The sequence below is a fragment of the Rhinatrema bivittatum genome, chromosome 6, assembly GCF_901001135.1.
Source record: "Rhinatrema bivittatum chromosome 6, aRhiBiv1.1, whole genome shotgun sequence".
NCBI classification, from domain to species: Eukaryota; Metazoa; Chordata; class Amphibia; order Gymnophiona; family Rhinatrematidae; genus Rhinatrema; species Rhinatrema bivittatum.
The window spans coordinates 118,563,793-118,581,180 of NC_042620.1; the positions used below are offsets into that span (position 1 = coordinate 118,563,793).

Below are 17,388 nucleotides of genomic sequence, written 5' to 3' on the forward strand. Positions count from 1 at the left end.
GGTTCCTGGCTGGGGGGGAGATTTGCTGTCTGGCAAGGGCTGTTTTCTCTGAAGGACCTCAGATTCCTGAATTCAGGTACTGGACTCCTAGGTCCAACCTGGACCACTTGTTCAATTGGGCCAGACCTCGGGGGGAGCTTAGATCAGGTCAGCCACTGGGTGCCCAGCCATGTCTCCTATGCGCCTGATGCCAAGGTTGAGCTAGGGATGCACAATTTTCCCTAGCCCGTCCTTTTTAGCACAGCAGGTCATTTAAATATGACATCAGTGCCCAGAGAAGTGGTTGGGTGCATGTTAGGAAAGCGGGCACTCAGTATTGAGTGCCTACTTTTTATGCGCAGATATTGCATTGACCTGTGTGAGTGCTGGATGCTGTTTTTTTTTTTTTTTTCAGAACATTTGTTATTCACAGGGGAGTACACAGTAGCATGTTTATATTCCTTCACCTTTGCTGTGGTGGCTTGCATTCTCTGCTGGAGTGAAGAAATTTCTTAGCAGGTCCAAAACACATCACTCAGATCCAGATGCAGCTCAGTCCAGATTGTAAACGTCCAACATAAGCTTGTGGGGGCAGGAACCTGGTTTATAGTAGTTTGCTACATTTGAAAACCAAAAAATTCACTACTGCTGTTTTCAGTGGCAGACCTGCACTGGAAACTTGACTGAGTACTGTGCGATTTATTGATACAAAGTTATTGTGAAGTATCTAGTTCTGCCTAGTGACCAGTCTAATAATGGTCCCTGTGTAGCTCCCTCAGACCGGTTGAACTGCTGTCTCCAGCAAACTCGGATCCCCTGCTAAATTTCTCAAATCCCCTACAGTCTTCCAGAGACTTACAGAAAAACTACATTTTTCTCTCCCTAAAAATATTTACTTCCCTTCTGCTGATGTGATGCCCATTTTCCATTCCTGTCTCAGCAAAAGAGCTCCTGGTTACTGTGTTAAAATGGCGGCCCCTCAGTGTAAACTCGGATCAGAGAGAGAGCGGCCGCAGCCACAACTGGCAACAAAGGAGCCGCCGCGCTCACCTCCATAGCAACCGGACAACCAGTTCGCTGCCGACTTCCCGGCTTGGCAGCAGCCGGAAGTATATTCGCTGCTAAGAGCTCCTGTCACATGAACTTCCTGTGCTGGCGACTTTAACCTTGTGGTGGGAAATACCGTAAAATAAAAGAGAGAGAATAAGGCGCCAAGTTCCTATTGTGGTTCTTGCTGAACAAGTTTTCCATTTTTCTTGTTTTGTTTACAGCGACGGGGAACATGTCTCTCGTAGCGGATGCGTTTGTTTCTCAAATAGCAGGTAATTTTGGTTGCGTGGGCTAGGCTTGTTGGCCTCTTTTGGGATATGGCAGGGCTTAACGCGCGTAGCTACTTCTTCCCCGGCTCCGAAATGTTGCCTATAACAGGTTCTCACGTCTTGCTTCACGGGGCGTTTGGTATATGAACGCGCAACACATTATTTATGTGGAGCCTGGCTTCTCGTTTAACTTTTGACGTGTTTTAAGTTCTAGTTCTTGCTGCTCTCTCTGATGAGCCTTTTATGTGTCAGGACATGGAGACTTGCTGTGGTAGCTGTGTTTGACCGCCGGGACAGACAAGTCTGCTTAACTTCTTGCATTTAGCTTCTTACGCAGTGTTGCCAGAAAACAAAATTATGGAATTTTCCAAAAAATTACCGTACACTGCAAAAATGGAAAAATATAGCAGGCCAGAAAAAAAAATAGTTTAAAAAATGCATACAACAGTGCAGACCTTTGTAAACAGATTCAAAATTGTTTTTTTTTATTACAATAGATATATAGTTTATATAATTAACTGTATGTAAGGGCAAGTAGTGTAAAAGCCACAAATGCACAACAGAAACAGTGTGAATAGTGGTTAGAACGATCCCAGAAGCAGCTGAGCATGTGTTTCTGAGGTTCCCTCTGCTGAAATTTATTTTAGGTTTTTGATGTTTTATTAGTGGAGACCCAGGATAGGTGGTGATGACAACCCAGGAGAGAGAAGGCTGGCAGTTCTTTCTCCTTTCTTTGGGAGAGGAATCCTGAAGGCCAGAAAACGCCAAGACATTCACACAAAACGAGCTACATTCTTTATCCCCATCTCAAATGATCTTCTTCCCATTACCATGCTAATCAGCTTGGCAGTCTGACACTTATAAATAATGGCCCTCTGCCCCTCCTTTCCATCTTGGGGTCCCATCTTCAGTGTGCCTCTCTCATTTGCTCTTTAGTTTTTATTTATTTTAGATTAATGCTGTTTTTAGTTCCATCTTGATTTTTTTTTTTTTTTTAATTTTCTCAGCTTTTCCTTTTTCTGTTCCTTTTACGTCTTCAGCTTGTCTCGCACTCAGCACAAAATGGCGCCAGCTGCCATAGAACAAGCAAGTCATGAGACCCCGAGGCTTCTGCAGCCATGCATGGGGACACAAAGAAAGAAGCAAGCTGCAAGACTCCAGGGCTGAACTGCTGAGAAGCATTTACAGTTATGTGCATACATTTACATACCCCTGGAAGAATTTATAAGATGTGTAGCATTTTAAGAAAACACGAGTGATCAGATAAAACATGTCTGTTATTTTTGTTTCAAATTGTGCTATTCTGTGATGTATATAAAATAATCATCAAACCATAGCAATAAAGGAAATAATAAAATGGTACTATTCAAAAGTTTGCATACTCTTATTTCTTAATATTGTGTATTGCCCCTTTTTTTGTATCCATGATGGCTTGCAGTCTTTTGTGATAGTTGTGAATGAGACCCTTTATTTTCTTATGTGGTAAAGCTGTCCATTCTTCTTGGCAAAAAACCTCCAGATCCTGTAAATTCTTGTCTAGCATGAACTATGTTTGAATTCTTCCCAAAGTGGGTCAATAATGTTGAGGTCAAGAGACTGTGATGGCCACTTCAGAACCTTAACTTTTCTTCTGCTGCAGCCTTGACTTGGCCTTATGTTTCAGATCATTGATATGTTGGAAAGTCCAAGTGCGCCTCATGCACAGCTTCCTGGCTGATGAATGCAAATTCTCTTCCAGTATTTTCTAATAAGATGCTGCATTCATCCTGCCATCAATTGTGACTAAATTCCCTGTGCCCCTTAGCTCACACCTCCCCAAAACAGCAGATATCCACCTTCATTCTTCACAGTAGGGATGGTGTTGACTCCTTTCCAAATCTAGTAGTTATGATTGTGACCATAAAGTTTAATTTTGGTCTCATCACTCCAAATTATTTTGTTTCAGAAGTTTTGAGGCTTCTCTAGGTGCTGTTTGGCATACTGTAAGCCAGCTGTTTTGTGGCACTGGTGCAGCATTGACTTTTTTTCTGGCAACTCTATCATGCAGCCCATTTTTGTTCAAATATCCCCTATTGTGCTTACAGAAACACCCACACCATTTTATTTCAGTGAAGCCTATATTTCAGTAGAAGGTGCTTGTGTGTTTTCCTTTGAATCCCAACATATTTTCCTGGCAATTTTGTCTGAAATCTTTCTTGGTCTAGCTTGGTCTTACCCAAACCCATAATTTTCCACTACTTGATCAGAGTTTGAACAGTACTGATTGGCATTTTCAAATTTTTGGATATCTGTTTATATACTTTTCCTAATTTCTAAAGTTGAACTACTTTTGCTCGCAGATTCTTTGACAGTTCGTTTGCTTTACCCATGCTTTAGTAATCACTAAAGTCGGTGCAGCCCTGGATGAAATGTATAAGGGTTACTCAAGTGCTAAGAAACTAACTGTTTATACACAGAGACTAATTTATAGTTAAGGCACAGGTGTGGATTCCTTCCCTTCAATGCTATCTCAACATGTGGTGTCGACTTTAGTGTATATTAACAGCCCAAACATTCAAAGGTATGTAAACTTTTGAACAGGACAATTTTTATTATTTCCTATATTGCTATGGTTTATTTAATCATTGTGTTTATTCTGTGATGCATAAAATAGTTTAATTTGAAACACAAAAATAAGAGATGTATTTTGTCTGATCACTCACGTTTTCTTAAAATGCTACACATATTACAAATTCTGCCAGGGTATGTGAACTTAAGAGCACAACTGTATATGGGCAGAGAGGGAAGTCAGAGGGCATGTTCCCACCTCACTTACTTAACCATAATCATCATTCATCATTTCAGGCCCTAGCCCTATTTACAAGCCTGCTGAGAATCATTTATACAGGCCAGAGAAGGGCCATAGCCAGAAGACACTTCCTTATCGAGCTGAAATAAACATAATCACAACTTCTAGCTCAGATCCTGCCCCTTTCTCATTACATGGTGACTGACAACTCCTAGTCTGGGCTTCCTGCCACTTTGTCCAGTGGCTCACAATTGTATATTTTGAGATTTTTCACATTATCAGACATCGTACCATCCTTGAAATTATTGTACAAATATGGTAATTGCTTACATCTGGCAGCCCTGCTCCCCTGGGAACATGGGAGGAGGGGAGGACAGTGGGTCACTGCACTCATGGTTTTAGACTTTAGAGCAGGGATGGCCAGCTTCAGTCCACAAGAACCAGAAAAAGTCCAGGTTTTAGGGATATCCACAATGAAAATGCATAAATAATTTGCACACAATAGAGGCAGTGTATGCAAATCCATCTCATGCATATTCATTGTGGATATCTCGAAAACCTGGCCTGTTTGTGGTTCTTGAGGGCTGGAGTTGGCCACTCCTGCTGTCAGAACATGTCTGGAGCCAGTCTGTTGTGGGTGCTGTCCCACTGCTGGAATACGCACTAAACATCAACACTTGGCAAAGAGAAATTCTTTATTAGCAAGATACCTTTATGGAGGAATACTACACCAGAATAAAGTATACGCAGAGCCCAAAGCTCAGAAGCTATGCAGCATATTTTATATCACCTCCTCCAAACCTATACACCAATGGGTTAGTTTCTTTATTTGCATAGCATCTGCTAAGTGGTTAATACTCTTATTTTGTCTGTTTTGTTAATACTGAATTGTTTTAGGTCATAAGATTCTTGTAAGTTGAGCCCAGAAGACAGAAGCCAAACCTATATAGAAACATAGAAATGACGACAGAAGAAGACCAAACGGCCCATCCAGTCTGCCTAGCAAGTTTTGCACTTTTTTTTTTCTCATACTTATCCCCACCATTAATGTAGAGAGCAGTGTTGGAACTGCATCTAAGTGAAATATCTAGCTTAATTAGTTAGGGGTAGTGACCGCCGCAATAAGCAAGCTACACCCATGCTTATTTGTTTACCCAGACTATGTAATTCAGTCCTTGTTAGTTGTTGTCTGTATATAGATCCACTTTTCTTCATTCCCCCTGCCGTTGAAGCAGAGAGCTATGCTGGATATGCATTGAAAGTGAAGTATCAGGCTTATTTGGTTTGGGTTAGTAACCACCGTAACAAGCAAGCTACTCCCCGCTTTTTTGTGAATGCATATCCTTTTTTCCACATTTCCTCTTGCCGTTGAAGCTTAGAGCAATGTTGGAGTCGCATTAACCGTGTGTATGTTTATTGAATAAGGGTATTATCTCCAGGTAGTAGCCGTCATTCCTGCGAGCTACCCACTCTTCATTCACGTCCTTTAGACTTTATGGATCCACAGTATTTATCCCACGCCCCTTTGAAGTCCTTCACAGTTCTGGTCTCCACCACTTAATCCGGAAGGGCATTCCTGGCATCCACCACCCTCTCTGTGAAGAAATACTTCCTGACATTGGTTCTGAGTCTTCATAAGAACATGCCATACTGGGTCAGACCAAGGGTCCATCAAGCCCAGCATCCTGTTTCCAACAGTGGCCAATCCAGGCCACAAGAACCTGGCAAGTACCCAAAAAATTCCTCCCTGGAGCTTCAAATCGTGACCCTTGGTTCTCTTGATTTTTTTTCCGATTGAAAAGGATTGTCGTCTTTGGATCATTAAAACCTTTCAAGCATCTGAAAGTCTGTATCATATCACCTCTGCTCCTCCTCTCCTCCAGGGTGTACATATTTAGATTCTTCAATCTCTCCTCATAAGTCATTCGATGAAGACCCTCCACCTTTTTGGTCGTCCTTCTCTGGACCGCCTCCATCTTGTCTCTGTCTCTTTGGAGATATGGTCTCCAGAACTGAACAGAGTACTCCAGGTGAGGCCTCGCCAAGGACCTGTACAAGGGGATAATCACTTCCCTTTTCTTACTGGATATTCCTCTATGCAGCCCAGAATTCTTCTGGCTTTAGCTATCGCCTTGTCACATTGTTTCGCCGACTTCAGATCATTAGACACTATCCCCCAAGGTCTCTCTCTTGCTCCGTGCACATCAGCCTTTCTCCCCCCATCGAATACAGTTCATTCGGATTTCCACTCCCCATATGCATGACTCTGCACTTCTTGGCATTGAATCTCAGCTGCCATATCTTCGACCACTCTTCCAGCTTCCTTAAATCCCGTCTCATTCTCTCCATTCCTTCCGGCGTGTCCACTCTGTTGCAGATCTTAGTGTCATCCGCAAAAAGACAAAACTTACCTTCTATCCCGTCTGCAATGTCGCTCACAAAGATATTGAACAGGACCGGTCGCAACACCGATCCTTGTGGTACACTGCTTAAAACCGCTCTCTCTTCAGAGAGAGTTCCATTTACCATCCATTTAGCATTCCAACAGCCTTGGCTATTTCCACAAGTCTAATCAGTTCATTCTTGTGCTGCCATTATCTTTCTATGTCTTCACTGCCACCCACTAGTCAGTCTCCCCAAAGGACCCCTCAGAGCACCCTTACACAGTGGAAAATGCTACTCAGGTTGAGGCTGGTGAAAACTTTGCAAAGCCCACTTTGTGTGCAAAATTTCGGTCACGTTATTTGATAGTAAGCATTATTTTTCTTTATAATGAGCAAAGCTGACTTTGTGAAGTTTTTCTGTTTCATAAATAGTAAAATTTTGCCTGTAGTTTTACACTTTCAAAATTGTATTTAAATGAATAGTTGAGTTATTGTGAAACAAAATTATGCAAAGCAGCTCATCTATTAATACATATTAAAACTGCAAAAAATTGGTTTTCCGATGCCATTTTTGCAAAAGTTATGGTATAAAAACAATGCATGCTATTTTTCTACTGCCCTTATTTGCATATAAGTCCCAGTAGAAAATTAGCGTGTTAAATCACCAGTAGGCAGAGTTTTTCTCCATTTAGTATATTGGCCTCTAAGAGAGGCTGCTTTTAAGAAAAAGATGCTAGAACCATCTTGCTATGTCACATAGTGGGGTAGATCTTAAAAAGTACGCTGGATTTTATAAGATACACGCGTATACTAATGCCAATGCCAGAAGTCTAAGAAGGGAGAATTAGAATGTATAGCAGTAAATGATGACATAGATTTAATTGGCATCTCAGAGACATGGTGGAAAGAGGATAACTAATGGGACACTGCTATACCGGGGTACAGATTATATCGCAATGACAGAGAGGAGCACTCGGGAGGAGGTGTGGCACTTTATGTCCGGGATGGCATAGAGTCCAACAGGATAAACATCCTGCATGAGACTAAATACAAAATTGAATCTTTATGGGTAGAAATCCCTTGTGTGTCGGGGAAGACTATAGTGATAGGGGTATACTACCGTCCACCTGGTCAAGATGGTGAGACGGACAGTGAAATGCTAAGAGAAATTAGGGAAGCTAACCAAATTGGTAGTGCAGTAATAATGGGAGACTTCAATTACCCCAATATAGACTGGGTAAATGTATCATCGGGTCACGCTAGAGAGATAACGTTCCTGGATGGAATAAATGATAGCTTTATGGAGCAATTGGTTAAGGAACCGACGAGAGAGGGAGCATTTTTAGATCTAATTCTCAGTGGAGCACAGGACTTGGTGAGAGAGGTAACGGTGGTGGGGCCGCTTGGCAATAGTGATCATAATATGATCAATTTTGATTTAATGACTGGAAAAGGAACAGTGTGCAAATCCAAGGCTCTCGTGCTAAACTTTCAAAAGGGAAACTTTGATAAAATGAGAAAAATTGTTAGAAAAAAACTGAAAGGAGCAGCTACAAAAGTAAAAAATGTCCAAGAGGCGTGGACATTGTTAAAAAATACCATTCTAGAAGCACAGTCTAGATGTATTCCACACATTAAGAAAGGTGGAAAGAAGGCAAAACGATTACCGGCATGGTTAAAAGGGGAGGTGAAAGAAGCTATTTTAGCCAAAAGATCTTCATTCAAAAATTGGAAGAAGGATCCAACAGAAGAAAATAGGGTAAAGCATAAACATTGGCAAGTTAAATGTAAGACATTGATAAGACAGGCTAAGAGAGAATTTGAAAAGAAGTTGGCTGTAGAGGCAAAAACTCACAGTAAAAACGTTTTTAAATATATCTGAAGCAGAAAGCCTGTCAGGGAGTCACTTGGACCGTTAGATGATCGAGGGGTTAAAGGGGCACTTAGAGAAGATAAGGCCATCGCGGAAAGATTAAATGATTTCTTTGCTTCGGTGTTTACTGAAGAGGATGTTGAGGAGGTACCCGTAGTGGAGAAGGTTTTCATGGGCAATGATTCAGATGGACTGAATCAAATCACGGTGAACCTAGAAGATGTGGTAGGCCTGATTGACAAACTGAAGAGTAGTAAATCACCTGGACCGGATGGTATACACCCCAGAGTTCTGAAGGAACTAAAAAAAGAAATTTCAGACCTATTAGTAAAACTTTGTAACTTATCATTAAAATCATCCATTGTACCTGAAGACTGGAGGATAGCAAATGTAACCCCAATATTTAAAAAGGGCTTCAGGGCGATCCGGGAAACTACAGACCGGTTAGCCTGACTTCAGTGCCAGGAAAAATAGTGGAAAGTGTTGTAAACATCAAAATCACAGAACATATAGAAAGACATGGTTTAATGGAACAAAGTCAGCATGGCTTTACCCAGGGCAAGTCTTGTCTCACAAATCTGCTTCACTTTTTTGAAGGAGTTAATAAACATGTGGATAAAGGTGAACCGGTAGATATAGTATACTTGGATTTTCAGAAGGCGTTTGACAAAGTTCCTCATGAGAGGCTTCTAGGAAAAGTAAAAAGTCATGGGATAGGTGGCGATGTCCTTTCGTGGATTGCAAAACTGGCTAAAAGACAGGAAACAGAGTAGGATTAAATGGGCAATTTTCTCAGTGGAAGGGAGTGGACAGTGGAGTGCCTCAGGGATCTGTATTGGGACCCTTACTTTTCAATATATTTATAAATGATCTGGAAAGAAATACGACGAGTGAGATAATCAAATTTGCAGATGACACAAAATTGTTCAGAGTAGTTAAATCACAAGCAGATTGTGATAAATTGCAGGAAGACCTTGTGAGACTGGAAAATTGGGCATCCAAATGGCAGATGAAATTTAATGTGGATAAGTGCAAGGTGATGCATATAGGGAAAAATAACCCATGCTATAATTACACGATGTTGGGTTCCATATTAGGTGCTACAACCCAAGAAAGAGATCTAGGTGTCATAGTGGATAACACATTGAAATCGTCGGTTCAGTGTGCTGCGGCAGTCAAAAAAGCAAACAGAATGTTGGGAATTATTAGAAAGGGAATGGTGAATAAAACAGAAAATGTCATAATGCCTCTGTATTGCTCCATGGTGAGACCGCACCTTGAATACTGTGTACAATTCTGGTCGCCGCATCTCAGAAAAGATATAATTGCGATGGAGAAGGTACAGAGAAGGGCTACCAAAATGATAAGGGGAATGGAACAGCTCCCCTATGAGGAAAGACTAAAGAGGTTAGGACTTTTCAGCTTGGAGAAGAGACAACTGAGGGGGGGATATGATAGAGGTGTTTAAAATCATGAGAGGTCTAGAACGGGTAGATGTGAATCGGTTATTTACTCTTTCGGATAGTAGAAAGACTAGGGGGCACTCCATGAAGTTGGCATGGGGCACATTTAAAACTAATCAGAGAAAGTTCTTTTTTACTCAACGCACAATTAAACTCTGGAATTTGTTGCCAGAGGATGTGGTTAGTGCAGTTAGTATAGCTGTGTTTAAAAAAGGATTGGATAAGTTCTTGGAGGAGAAGTCCATTACCTGCTATTAAGTTCACTTAGAGAATAGCCACTGCTATTAGCAATGGTAACATGGAATAGACTTAGTTTTTGGGTAATTGCCAGGTTCTTATGGCCTGGATTGGCCACTGTTGGAAACAGGATGCTGGGCTTGATGGATCCTTGGTCTGACCCAGAGTGGCATTTTCTTATGTTCTTAAATCTGGGGTCGGCGCGCGCAAGGGGGTGCACATTTGTGCAACCTGCGCGCGCCGCCTGTTCCCTCCGAGGCCGCTCCGATTTCGGAGCGGCCTCGGAGGGAACTTTCCTTTGCCCTCCCCCCCGGCCCTATCTAAACCCCTCCCCTTACCTTTGTTGGCAGATTTATGCCTGCTGAAAGCAGATGTAAATCTGCGCGCGCCAGCAGACTGCTGGCGCGCCATTACCCGACCCGGGGGCTAGTCCGGAGGCCTCAACCACGCCCCCGGGCCCGCCCCCAAAACGCCACATCACGCCCTCGAAACGCCCCTTTTACGAAGCCCCGGGACTTACACGCGTCCCGGGACTCTGCATGCGCCGGCGGCCTATGCAAAATAGGTGCGCCGGCACGCGAGGTCCCTGCGCGCGTAAATCCGGCCAGATTTACGCGCGCAGGGCATTTAAAATCCACCCCAGTGTGAATATAAGATAAATAGCGATGGAGTGACCTCATGGGAGGAGGTTAAACATAATTTGTTGGCTGCCTTTTATAAAAGGTATATAGCTTTCTTTCCAAACTAATATAAAACAAAAGAGACCAAGAAATAAGATCTGTGATCAGAGTGACTGAATACAAAATTAGGCATGTGATAATCTAGGTACTATAGCTGATGAAAACATATTAAATATTTGAATGTGTTCCTTATAAAAATAATTATAGAACAGGACTTTGGGTGGTGCATGTGTGACTGCTTTGGCTTCTGACTGATATCTGCTTGGTGAGCAGTGCTTTAACTTGACTGAATTTAATTACAGTCTTTCCCTCTGGTATACAGTAGATGAATAAAGTATAGTAATATATACCTGCAAACTGAGAATACATTTTTGTACAAGAGGTTATTTTTTCCAAGCTATGAGGCCTCTTCTTGGGTTCATGGCACCTATTTTCTTCTAATACATAATTGAGATATAATGGCTTTACTATGAGAGGGTCCAAGCATTTTTGACCCTAGAGAGGAGTGTCCTTTCAGAGGACTCAACTTGTCAGTAAGTCTCAGTCCTTTTGTCCTGAACACCCAGAAGGGGCACAGGCTTGGGTAGTGGAGTCTCCTGAGCCTCCCAATGAAGGTTTGCTGACCCATCCCTGGGAACAGGAGATAGGGGGGACGCCTCTCTCTCTTTTATCAGAGGTGGGTCGAAATCACATCGGATCAGTGGGTCTTGGAGGGATATGAGAAGGATATGTGATGGAGTTTTGCAGTGTTCTTCTAGCCATGTTCATGGAGTCTCCCTGCCACTCCTTGCAGAAGAAGCAGGCAGTGGAGGGTACATTGACAAGGCTCCTCAGTCTGAGGGCTGTGGTTCCAGTGTCCACGTCTCAAGAAACTACAGGGCGATATTTCATTTATTTATTGTGCCCAAGGAGGAGGGCTCTTTTCGTCCCATCCTGGATCTCATAGGTGTGAACCATCATCTGTGAGTGAAGCATTTTCACTTGGTGATAATGGCTGAGCAGTTGGGGGAATTTCTGACCTCTCTGAGGCATATATTCGCATTCCCATCTGACTAAAACATCAACGCTTTCTGCGATTTGCAGTTTTGGGACGCCATTTTCAGTTTTGAGCGCTGCCCTTTGGTCTGGCCACCGCTCCCAGGTCCTTTTCCAAGGTAATGGTGGTAGTTGTGGCAGAGTTGAGAGTGGAGGGGATCCTAGCAGACCCATATTTGGACACCTGGCTGATTCAAGCCAAATTGCTGGAAGAGAGCCACCTGGTAATTCGCAAGGTGATTTCCCTATTGCAGGAGCTCAGCTGGGTGGTGAACCTAGCCAAGAGCAGTCTTCAGCCTGCTCAGTCATTAGAATTCTGTGGGGTTCGGTATGACATTAGGCAGGGCAAGGTTCTGTTGGAAACTTGAATTCAGACGTTGATGGCACAGCTTTGTCTATGATGAACACTCTGTGTCCAACAGTATGGTCCTACCTGCAAGTACTTGGTCTAATGGTGGCAACCCTGATAGTAAGCATTATTTTTCTTTATAGTGAGCAAAGCTGACTTTGTGAAGTTTATCTGTTTCACAAATAGTAAAATTTTGCCTGTAGTTTTACACTTTCAAAATTTTATTTAAATGAATAGTTGAGTTATTGTAAAACAAATTTATGAAAAGCAGCAGGAAGACCTTTTCAGACTGGAAAATTGGGCATCCAAATGGCTGATAAAATTTAATGTGGATAAGTGCAAGGTGATGCATATAGGGAAAAATAACCCATGTTATAGTTACACAATGTTAGGTTCCATATTAGAAGCTACCACCCAAGAAAGTGATCTAGGCGTCATAGTGGATAACACATGGAAATCATCGGTTCAGTGTGCTGTGGTAGTCAAAAAAGCAAACAATGTTGAGAATTATTAGAAAGGGGAATGGTGAATAAAACAGAAAATGTCATAATGCTTCTGTATTGCTCCATGGTGAGACCACACCTTGAATACTGTGTACAATTCTGGTCGCCACATCTCAAAAAAGATATAGTTGCATTGGGGAAGGTACAGAGAAGGGCGACCAAAATGATAAAGGGAATGGAACAGCTCCCCTATGAGGAAAGACTAAAGAGGTTAGGACTTTTCAGCTTGGAGAAGAGACGGCTGAGGGGGGATATGATAGAGGTGTTTAAAATCATGAGAGGTCTAGAACAGGTTAATGTAAATCAGTTATTTACTCTTTCAGATAATAGAAAGACTAGGGGGCACTCCTTGAAGTTAGCATGTGGCACATTTAAAACTAATTGGAGAAAGTTCTTTTTCACTCAACGCACAATTAAACTCTGGAATTTGTTGCCAGATGATGTGGTTAGTGCAGTTAGTGTAACTGTGTTTAAAAAAGGATTGGATAAGTTCTTGGAGGAGAAGTCCATTACCTGCTATTAATTAAGTTGACTTAGAAAATAACCACTGCTATTACTAGCAACAGTAACATGGAATAGACTTAGTTTTTGGGTACTTGCCAGGTTCTTATGGCCTGGATTGGCCACTGTTGGAAACAGGATGCTGGGCTTGATGGACTCTTGGTCTGACCCAGTATGGCATGTTCTTATTAATACATAGTAAAACTCTTTAGTCGCAGGAGCGATCTGAAGTCGATGGGGCTTAATGCCCTAGTACAGATGTGGCCAGAAGACAAGTTGTTGTATGCCTTTCCACCATGGCCGTTGTTGGGCAGATTGATTTGAAGAATCAAGTGCCACAGAGGGATGGTGCTCTTGGTTGCTCCTGATTGGCCCAGTAGATCGTGGTATGCAGATCTGCGGTGGCTCTTGGTGGAACCGCCCCTTCGGCTTCTGGTGCACAGGGATCTGTTGCGGCAGGGTCCTGTTCTTCACGAAGATCCGATTCGATTTTGTCTTACGGTATGGCCCTTGAAAGGGCTTTCTTACTGAAACGTGGATACTCTGCGGCAGTGATTTCCACCTTGCTAAGAGCTAGAAAGTTCTCCACTTCCTTGGCCTATGTGCGGGTTTGGCGAGTGTTTGAGGCCTGATGTGAGGATCAAGATACTCTTCCTTGTTTGGTCAAGATCCTGCTCATTTTGGAATTTTTGCAGGATGGCTTGAATAAAGGCTTGGCCCTTAATTCCTTAAAGGTACAAGTAGCGGCTCTTGCCTGTTTCAGAGATCAGATGAATGGTGGATCCTTGTTAGCTTTTCCTGATGTGGCCCATTTCTTGAAAGGAGTGAAATGTCTTCGTTCTTTTGCAGTTTCTGGTGCCCTTTATGGAGTCTTAATTTGGTATTGGATGTCTTAGCGGGCCCTATGTTTAAACTGATGTGTAACCTGACCTTTGACAACTGTGTTTCTTGTGGCAATTTGTTCTGTGCATAGGGTTTCCGAACTGCAGGTCTTGCTTGCTGGGAGCCATTCCTCCGGATGACTCCAGGGGCTGTACAGCTGCGTACTGTTCCTTCTTGTCTACCAAAAGTGGTTACTTTCTTCCACTTGAATCTGTCTATCTCCCTGCCGTCTCTGGCCAAAGAGAGAGATGTAGAGGAGTAACGTCTGTTGTGACCCTTGAATGTCAAGAGACATATTGTCAGATACCTGGAGGTTACTAAGCCTTTTCAGAAGAAGGATCGCCTGTTTGTCCTTCACGGTGGTACCTGGAAGGGAGAGCCGGCCTCTCTGGCTACCGTAGCTCTCTGGATTAAGGAGGTAGTCATGACTGCATACCTAGTCAAGCCAGGGCTCATTCTACTAGGGCTCAAGCAGTGTCATGGGCAGAAGTGAAATTGTTGTCTACCGAGCTGTGGTCCTCATTACACACTTTTTCTAGGTATTATCAACTGGAAGTGCAAGCACGAGATGATGCAACCTTTGCACGTGTGGATTTGACTGACTGCAGCAGCCTCCTGCCCTATTTGGGAGTAGCTTGGGTATATCCTACTTGTTCTGGATTTATCTGACTGGACACTAAAAAATGAGAAATTATACTTTCCTGATACTTTCCTTTTCTTTAGGACAGTCAGATGAATCCAGCTTCTCTCCCTTGGCTGCCGAATGGTTGTTATTATGGTGGTGCTCAGTGACTGTGTTACAAGGATTACTGGTAAGTGTTAGTCCAATAGTTTATAGTTTATTGTTTTTTTATATATCGCAGCATTGGCCATAGCCTTCACGGCAGTTTACAATTTAAAAACAAATAATGAAATACAATAAATACATTCAATAATAAGAGATAACAGCTAAAAGTTTAAAAGTACAATAATACAGTTTATTTAAAACAGTTTGTTAAAAGATAAGAATTTAAAAATTAAAAATAAAGTAAAACCAATCCTCAGAGTATTGTTAAAATAACTAAAAATCAAAGAAGCTAATAATAAAAATAAGAAACAAAAGGTATTAGACATTACTAAGCATTAAACAATTCAAAGTCTGCCTGCTGCTAAAAATCCGCATACACGTATTTAGATCTGGGTGCACGCATTTAAAATCTATGTGCATGTATTTAAACCTGTAGTCCATTTTCTGTGTACGTGCATCTGAAAAGCCAGGTTTTATGGTCTGCTTAAATTTTTTCTTATCTGTTGTTAATCTCAGCTTTGTTGGTAAATTGTTCCAAAGTTTGGTTCCCGCTATCGACGCTGCGCGCTCTCTAACTTGGCTCAGTCTGGCTGATCTTATCGTTGGTATTGTTAGCAGGGCCTTATTAGCAGATCATAAGTTCTTCTGAGGTACATGTAGCTTTAAAGAAAAATTCAGCCATTCTGTTCGGTCTCCGTAAATCAAATTGTGTATTATGCAGGCAGCCTTATATTGTATTCGGTAACTTATTGGCAACCAGTGAAGCGAGACCAACACTGGGGTAATATGGTCAAATTTCTTTTTTCCTGTCAGAATTCTAGCTGCAGAGTTCTGTAGTCCCTGAAATGGTCTAATGGTGGAGGCAGATAAGCCAAGAAGTAGAGTGTTACAATAGTCTAAGTTTGTAAATATGAGAGATTGTAGAACGGTTCTATAATTTTGATGTTCTAGAAGCGGTTTTAATCTTCTCAATGTTAATAATTTAAAGTATCCATCTCTCAATTTTGTAGCAATATGCTTTCTCATATTCAATTCGGTGTCAATGATTACTCCAAGATCGCGGGCAAAGTATGAAGGAGTTATAATATTTTTTTCAAGAATTAAGTTTGGGATGGGTTTATAGCTACATTTTCTCTCTAATAAAATTATTTCAGTTTTATCCATGTTTAATATCAACTTTAATTGTTGTAATACTTGCTTTATAGCGGAAAGATAGACATTAATAATTTTAAAAGCATGTTCAATGGATTTTTCAATAGGTACTCAAAACATGTCTGCATACATGTAAACTTTAGACCTAAACCTGCAAGTAAGTGGCATATAGGTAGAACGTAAATATTAAAAAGTGTGGCTGACAACGTTGAGCCTTGAGGTACACCTGTCTGAATTCGAATTTTCTCTGAAAAAGAGTTATTGATTTTGACGTGACAGGATCTATTGGAGAGAAAAGATTTGAACCACTTAAGAGTTATGCCTGAAATTCCTATTTCTTTTAAATGGTTAATTAAAATAACGTGATCCACAGTATCAAAAGCGGCGGACAAATCTAAAAGTATTAAAAAATAACTCTGACCTACATCAAAGCCCCTTAAAACCGTATCTGTTAGTGCAATTAAAAGAGTTTCCGTGCTAAAATTCTTTCTAAAACCAAACTGATTTGGAAATAAAATATTGTTGGTTTCTAAAAAATTGTCAAGTTGCTTTTGAACAACTTTTTCTATGATTTTAGCTAAAAAAGACAAGTTAGAAATGGGTCTAAAATTATTCAATTGGGTAAAATCAAGTTTGGTTTTTTTAAAAATGGATTTAATAATTGCATTTTTGAAAATATCAAGGAGCAGACCTCTGCAAAGATATAAATTAACGATTTCCAATACAGTGGGGGCAATGGTATCTGCAATGGTTTTAAGGTACTTACTGATATGTAGTCAATTGGATGTTTAGCTGGAGCTCTGTGTTGCTTGTTAGCGAAGTATTGAAATGGTTATCTGTTTAAACAAGTTTTGTGAGTCTGTCCACAGTTGCTTTTGAAGAGAATACTGGCAGGCTGATGTCACTGCAGGGGTATATATACTGTGATGTCAGTTTGCTTTGTCGCTAATTGCTGGTAGAGGTGCATAACCAAATTGTTTGGATTCATCTGACTGTCCTAAAGAAAAGTAAATTATCAGGTAAGTAGTAATTTCTCATTATTACTGTGCTGCTGATTTTGTTAGTTTCCCTAATTTCTTTTGGTATTTCATTGTCTGTTCATTCTAGCCAGGTGGATGGAAATACACCCCCACTGCTTTTATTCCCCTTTTCACCTGGAATATCTATCCATAAAGATTCAGCATTACATTTGTTTCTTGTAGAACTTTTATCCTGTTTGACTCTGTGCCCTTTCTAGCATATAGTGCCATCCCTTCCACCAATTTGATTCATCCTATCATTTCGATATAGTTTGTACCCTGGTATCACAGTGTCCCATTGGTTGTTCTTCTTCCACCAGGTTTCCAATGCCATTTTATTTCTACCTCTTCATCCAGTGCTATGCACTCTAACTCTCCCATCTTATTTTTTAGACTTCTAGCATCTGTATATAGACATTTCAAAGTATGTTTTTTGT

General features: G+C 41.4%; 1 protein-coding gene across 3 annotated transcripts in view; it reads left to right on the forward strand.

The window, feature by feature from the left end:
• Positions 1-1,018: 1,018 nt before the first annotated feature.
• Positions 1,019-17,388, forward strand: part of MTX2 (metaxin 2) — a 224,416-nt gene continuing 208,046 nt past the window's right edge. Inside the window, exons 1-2 of one of the 3 annotated variants that reach the window (XM_029605870.1) lie at positions 1,019-1,151; positions 1,251-1,301. In XM_029605870.1, the coding sequence (XP_029461730.1) occupies positions 1,262-1,301 (40 nt within the window). In that variant the 5' untranslated portion in view covers positions 1,019-1,151; positions 1,251-1,261. Of the gene's footprint in view, positions 1,302-14,716; positions 14,806-17,388 lie in introns of all 3 variants that reach the window. The other 2 variants (XM_029605868.1, XM_029605869.1) reach the window with 2 other exon arrangements.